At 37.4% G+C, this 7,374-nt stretch overlaps 1 protein-coding gene across 1 annotated transcript in view; it reads left to right on the top strand.

Moving 5' to 3' along the window:
• Positions 1–7,374, top strand: part of CENPJ (centromere protein J) — a 37,321-nt gene that overhangs the window by 6,578 nt on the left and 23,369 nt on the right. The window contains exons 4-6 of the mRNA XM_004715407.2: positions 3,816–3,927; positions 4,824–4,926; positions 5,259–6,864. Coding sequence (XP_004715464.1) covers positions 3,816–3,927; positions 4,824–4,926; positions 5,259–6,864 — 1,821 coding nt within the window. The remainder of the gene's footprint in view (positions 1–3,815; positions 3,928–4,823; positions 4,927–5,258; positions 6,865–7,374) is intronic.

Here is a 7,374-nt window from a genome sequence, read left to right as displayed (position 1 = left end):
TTCCAGAGCCTCCAGGGGGCAGTATTGCACACTTTGGGAAACACTGCTGTAGATTATTGATCTTGTAAGCGGTTTTCTTCTGAGTCTGGCTTCCTTCTTTCACTTCTGTTCTAGATGAGTAGAGACCGGCATCGTAGATGGCTGCCACAGGTTTTAAGACCCCAGACACTACACAACCTTTGTGATACAGGGCATATGCTTTATGAATGGTATTATATGAATTAACTGAGTTATTAACTGAGACTATGACCCTAAGCTTTCAGACCCAGAAAACCAATCTCAAGAGGTGTTTATGTCTAAGAAGTATGCGTAATTGTGTGCTGCCTGTTAGTGTTTCACGTCGAAATGGCATTCTTGGAAAACAATGGCTAGTTGCGCCTATTGCTGTTTTGTTAGTTGCCATCAAGTTGGTTCTGACTTAGAACTCAGCAAGTATAAAAAATGCAAAGAAACACAAACTCATTGTCATCAAGGCAGTTCCTTAAGACAACCAGATTTTGGTCTGGAGCAGAAATGCTTTATGTGTATTTATCAATTTGTCTCATAGATGAATACTTTTCTCTATTGAATCAAAGACAATCTTAATTTAAACCAGGTTTTTAAAAAAACATGGTGATGAAGAAGACAGTGGCAGTCCAGCTACTACCGCTGTCCTGATTTGAGCTGAGGCACAGCAGTTTTGTGCATTGCTTTTGTACCATCATTGCAAGAGTCAACACACCGAACAGGGCAAATACTATTTTAGTATTAATATGAAATAATGTTGACCTTATGCGTGCCCTGGGAAAGTCTCAGGGACTCCCAGTGGTCTATAGGCCACACATTTTGAGAATTTCTTTCATCAAAGACATCTTCAGGCTGAAGTGGGATGATCTGTGTCAAAAATATTGCAGGGAGGGAGGGTATTGCTATAAGGGAAATGAGACCTTTATTCAAGTACGTCATTCCCTGATTCTCTAGGTTGATTTGTGAACTGGGAGTGAGGTAGATGGGGTAGAAACGATAGGTGGAAGTAGTTCTTTTAAAAACCATTTCCCATTGCGTCCTAACTTCCAAATTGTGAGTGAGACTGTCAGGGTAAGGGAGCAGAACATAGGGTAAGGAGCGATTTTAAGGGGCTAGAATAGCAGGCAGGATGGGTGGAATGTCACCTAACCTGTCAGAAGTGTTTCATAGCAGGGGACACATTTGGGGAAAGCTTCTCTTTCTTGACTGGGTTATTCCAAAGCATATACTCAAAAACAAAGTCCCAAGAACCAAGAAAAGCAAGGCAAGGCATTTCTAAAATACAGAAGAGCACAGAAAGGTCAGATGCCACCTCCACGCCAGTTTTACTAGTTGGTAAGAAGTTTTTACTCATAGTAAGTAACAAACAGTAAAACCTGACTTAACTCAGTTTGTTTCTCTGGTTCCTGGCTCCCGGCACTAATTGGCACTCAACATTTGATGCGACAAACAGACAACTCTCAGCGTGTTGAGTAGATTTTCTTCTAGCTTGTAGTCTTTTCTAACGTTAGCCCTTATCTAGCCTTTTTTTTCCCTTTTAATAACCTACACAAAAATTTCAAAACCACTGCCATTGAGTTGACTGAAATAGGAAACTGTGTTGGTGAGAAAAAAGGCCAGGAAAGTTTGGCCAGTTTGTGAGGCTGTAAACCCCAATAGGAGCAGATAGCTTCATTTTCCAGCAGAGAAGCTGGTGAGTTTGAACTGCCACGCTTGTGGTTAGCAGCCCAGTGCTTCTCCAACAGTGCCAGCGCAACTTTAGGGGGACTTAAGGAACATAGGCAGGGGGTCTTAAAAAATGTTCGTGGGAAGATTTCACGATCTTCTAATTTAATGTTTCACTAGTGTTTTAAAGCCCCTTTGTGTATAATACAGACACTAAATGGGTTAGGAGCATCTGACTTACAGACAATTCCGATTTGCCTTTTAATGCAAGACTTTATGACAGTGGTTCTCAACCTTCCTAATGCCACCACCCTTTCATACAGTTCCTCATGTTGTGGTGACCCCCCCCAACCATAACATTATTTTCTTATTTATTTATTTATTTATTAGTTTTTTTCATGACATTATTTTCATTGCTAATTCATCACTGTCATTTTGCTGCTGTTATGAATCATCCTACCTATCTGATATGCAGGATGTATTTTCATTGTTACAAATTGAACATAATTAAAACATAGTGATGTGCTTGCTTCGGCAGCACATATACTAAAACATAGTGATGAATCACAAAGCAATATGTAATTCTATCTTGTGAACTATTTATTTCTAATGACAAATCAATGAAGTTTTGTCTTGAAGCGTGGTGCAGCATGGGTAACAGTCTTCATGCTGGGTACTTGTATGTGGGCGAATCTGCATGTGGGTGGACCTGCCTGGAGATGGATAGAGGAGTGGTGTCTTGATTCCTAAAATCATCGAAAAATATGTGTTTTCTGATGGTCTTAGGCGACCCCTGTGAAAGGGTCTTTCAACCCTCAAAGGGGTCACGACCCACAGGTTGAGAACTGCCACTTTATAAGGGTCTGTCATGGCCTGTGGAGCTAAATAGATTGAAATGCTTACAATTTAGGTGATAACGTCATGTTAACTTGGCACAGGAAACATTGCAGGTTGGAGACTTTGAATGCGGGATGTGGAAGAGGTGAAATGAGCCTTTTCAGGAGCCTGGTGTGTGAGCTTGGCTCGTTGGAGAGGACTGGACTCTGGAGAGCCACACAGGCAGTGGCGCAGTTCAGAGTGCTGCTCTCTCTGAAAGCCTGCTTTAATAGCCTTCCCTTTGAAACAATTGGAGCAACTCCTAAGTGCAACAGATCAGTCACCTAAGTGTGCTGCCAACGCAACTAGGAACTCCCTGAAAAGACCTAGAGGCTTTTCTTTCACTAAGAGAAAAGTAGAAATCATATGTTCTGACTGACTTACAGATTCTTAGAGACGGGGACAGATTTCATTCAGAACCCATAGGACTTAATACTGTGGCTATTTTTCGATTTCGTTTTGGAAATGTGTGTGGTATGTTCTGTGCTCTTCTGACTTTCGGTGGTGATGTGCTGTTCGTCAAGTTACATACCAGTATTTACTGTGCTTTGTGGTAGGACGAATTTGTTTCTGGTGTTTTTATATGAGATGCTTTCATGAGTGTGTTTTTTTGTGTAATTTAAATTACATAAGTATATAAACCATACATTACTTACAACTGAAATTTGGGCATTTTTGTATAATACTTAGTTTCTAATTTAGAATCAATTCTTTGGCATGGAAAGGTCAAATATCTTTTAAATAAAACACCCCTTAGTCTGTTATTTTTGACAATTTCAAATATCCAGAATAGTTGAAAGATAATTGTAGTGGTCATTCCTTAGATTTAACTATTAATATTAAATCATATTTACTTTGTCTTTATATGTATGTATCTATAACTTTAGCCATATTTATATATTTGCTGAACCATTATATTTAAAGTAATATGTACACATAATTTGGCATATATCAAATTATCAACTACAATAATTATACCTAAGTAAAGTAACAAATCTTTAATATCCAATCCATTTTTAAATTTCCCTGTTATCTCAGAAATGTTTTTCTAGCTGTTTTGATGTATATGTATATATATAAAAGAATCTACTTAACTTTATGCATTGCATTTGGATTTTATAATTCTTTAGTAGTTTTTAATCAGGAAGAGTTCATATCCCTGTTTTTTTTCTCATTAACCTTTTGAAGAATGTAGTTTGTAAAATGCTCAAGTTTTAAAACTTTAATCTGCCTTTCTTGAATTAAAATGTTCCTTATTTCTATCCTAGGAGAAGGGATCTTATCATGTTGGGAGAAAATGACAGAAAAGATGCAGGAAGGGAATGATAAGAACTTCAGACAAAGTGGTGATTCCTCAGAAGTGGTTGATATGGAAGAAAGGTATTATCCCTTTTGATGGGAACAAGAAATGTGACAGTATAGTTGTCGTTCTTTCTTACTGAGCCATTTCTTTGTTGGAAAGGTCCAGTTTTCTTATTTTCATTTTAATATGCTTTTAAGTATAAAGGTTAAAAAGATAATTTACCACACATCTTGTTGGCCAAAGAAAGAGGCTGGGGAGATACATGAGTGAGAGTAGCTCTGACCGTGTACTGGGACAATTGAGGAATGCTTTTTCTTTTTTCTTTTCTTTTTTAACATTTTATTAGGGGCTCATACAACGGTTATCCCAATCCATGCACACATCAATGAGGAATGCTTTTCCATCAGAGAAAACATCTGGTTAGATTTATCGGTTCTCAAAGAATTCGATACATTCTGCTCTAGAGAAAAACAAATTAAGTATTGAAACCTCCCATTTCGTATCGTGTATAAATCATATCGGCACAAATAGTCTAGGTATAGAATGGAAATTCATGGCAAAGATAATAATTATATTGAAATTATTTATAATTTTTAATGTATTATTTATGGTATGGGAAAAATGACTTTTCTAATTGTTTCTCTCCTTACATTGTTAAGGATCCTTCTTTCTTAATTTAAAAATGCATATTTAATGAACTGTTTAAAAGATACAGTTCAAAGATATTAATTAAGGTGTCACCCCAAAAGTCAATGAACGGTTTTAGAAGGGTTCTTTAAGTACCCCGAAGCCCTACCCAAGTGAATACTTCTGTATTTTGGGTCAGGGGTGGGGGCTGCAGTTTTCACTAGGTTCTCAAATGGTGACCCTGGCTGTATGATAAGTTGGTTCTCTGTGCAATTGGGTTTATCACAATGTAAAATATTCACATTATGATTTGCTCATTAAATAACTATTTTTTATATTTGATTAGGCCTATTAAAGCTGCTATTAGAGAAAAGAAACAGACGTTTGAAGATTACTTAGAAGAGCAAATTCGACTGGAAGAACAAGAATTGAAACAAAAACAACTAAGGGTTAGTATTTCAGCCATTTTTACTAATTTATCCAAAGAATTTAGAGATCAGTTTATAATTTGCTTTATGAATAACTTTGAAGTGTTAATGATTGCACACCATGATGAATCTAATAATTGCCACTGGCTTTTACATATAAACATTGTTGTGTTAGCAAATGTTTTGTTATATATGTATTTTACCACCATTAAGAAAAAGTTATAGGACAAAATAAACCCGATAGAATATTATCAGAGAAAAACAAAACAAAATAAAACATTGAGATTACTTAACTATATCAGTAATATTTTTAAAATATAAGAATTAATTCATGTATTATTATTTTATTTTAGGAAGCAGAAGGATCATTGTCAATCAAAGCAAAACCCAAACGACCATTCTTAAAAAGAGGAGAAGGTTTAGCTAGATTTACTGGTGCTAAATCGAGACTTCAGAAAGGGAAAGAAAGTAAGCCACTCACTAATCAGAGTCCTTCAGAGGACCAACCTCAGCTTAAAGTAGAAAGACAACAATTCCAACGGAAGACTGCTCTTATGAATAAAGAATTACCTTCAGACAACCCCCCTGTCATAAAGAATAGTAAAGGTAGACCCAAGAGTGGTTCTGCCACACTCACTCAGAAGCCAAAACTTCCCAAGAGTAGTAGTAGAAAAAGTCTCTCTCCATTGGGATTGAAAATAGAGACAGGGAAGAGATGTGAGGGGCAATTTCGCGACCAGATAAAATCAGAAAAAAAAGTTGAATCTAATAATAAGGAACATAGAGCCGCGTGTACAAAACCTTGCAGTACTGGTTGTGAAGTCCGGAGTAAGACACCAGGTACAGAAAGACTTCCTCTTTCGACAGGGGTGGCGGACTGCAAGGCTTCTAAGAGCCTGAGGGGAGAAACTGTAAAAGAGCTAGCATCCTCTTTGGATGTTTCCCTTCAGAAAAAGATAGAAAATTGGGAACAAGAAAAAGAAAAAGAAAATTTGGAATTAGATGAATTTTTGTTTTTAGAACAAGCTGCTGATGAAATGTCATTTTCTAGTAATTCCTCATTTGTACTGAAAATCTTAGAAAGAGATCAAGAGATTTGCAAAGGTCACCGGATGTCTTCCACTCCTGTCAAAGCCGTACAGCAGGCAAAGACAGGTACCGTGGACCCTCTCCGTCGGTGTAACCAAAATGAGAACCGTGACCATTTTGAACATGAACCTGAAAGTGAGTGTGAAGGCGCACTCAAACAGTTTGACTCCGTGTTATCACCCACCCGGCTGAAGGAGCAATCTTGTAAAATCAGTGGGAAAGCGTTTCTAACGGGCGCGTCTGAAACGCAAGCTAGGTGGAATGCAAGCGATGATGAAGGTGCGAGGGACAGTGATAGTGGCACTGACTCCGAGGAACAACTTGATGTTACCATAAGACCATCAACTGAAGATCAAGAAAGGTGTTTCAGCAGCAAAGAGCATCCAGAAGTCTGTGATGAAAAGGGGCCTTTTAGGGGTCCTGGGACTCAAGAAGGTAAAAGGGATATTGAACTAGATTTGTCTGATAAAGATTATAGTAGTGATGAGTCTACTATAATAGAAAGCATAAAAAATACAGTTGCTGAATCTTTAGGAAAAACCTCACCCGTAAGTATGAATAGAATTGACTTTGATGACGAAAGAACCTGGACTGACCTTGAAGACAATTCATGTAATGAAGCTGTTTATCTGACTCCTCGGGCAAGCTACCCCAATAAGAGTGAAACCTGTGCACTGGACAAAACGATAAAAAGGAAAGTTGCGCCAGTCAAAAAGGGAGAAGATTTAAGCAGATCTAGCAGGAGCATCAGCCCTCCTCCTCCATCAGATCTGGTGATGAAATTCTTCCCATCTCTGAAACCGAGAGCCAAGTCAGATTCACAGATGGGAAATGAACCCAAGTTAAATATAAAGCAAGACCGACAACCTGGTGAGTCAGTGCATGATGAAATAGATAAGAATGCTATAAATGTAACATTTTATCGTTAAGTTGTCAAAGAAAACGCTGCAAACCTTAAGCCTTCTAGTTGCTCAGTGAAGCATCAAATTAGTTGGTGATATTTGGAAAATTTGACTTATTTTCTGGATCTAAATAATGTAATAATCACTTGTTTAAGAGATTTGTATGAATTGTGCTTTCAAACTTGAATCTGTGGCTTAACATTTCCAGTTAATAACTTTATTATAACATGATGTAACATTTAACTTTATTTTCCAACCATGGACACATAAGCGTGTTATCTCTATAAAGTTTGTGTTACTATGGGGTAGACATGAATGCTTTATTTTCAAAGATTATTATTATTTTTTAAATTGTTTTGTTTTACTGCCTTCTGCATTAACTTGTCAGGCATGACAATGAGGGGAACATAGTAAAAACTAAATTTCCTTCTCCAGACCTTAGCGCCCAAGCTCTAGTCTTGAGGTGCCAATATTACCA

This window comes from Echinops telfairi, unplaced genomic scaffold (assembly GCF_000313985.2).
Source record: "Echinops telfairi isolate 266 unplaced genomic scaffold, ASM31398v2 ScPeMD7_2565;HRSCAF=3150, whole genome shotgun sequence".
Taxonomy (NCBI): Eukaryota; Metazoa; Chordata; class Mammalia; order Afrosoricida; family Tenrecidae; genus Echinops; species Echinops telfairi.
The sequence above is the reverse complement of the archived record's forward strand: the minus strand, read 5'-3'. Positions and strand labels throughout refer to the sequence as shown.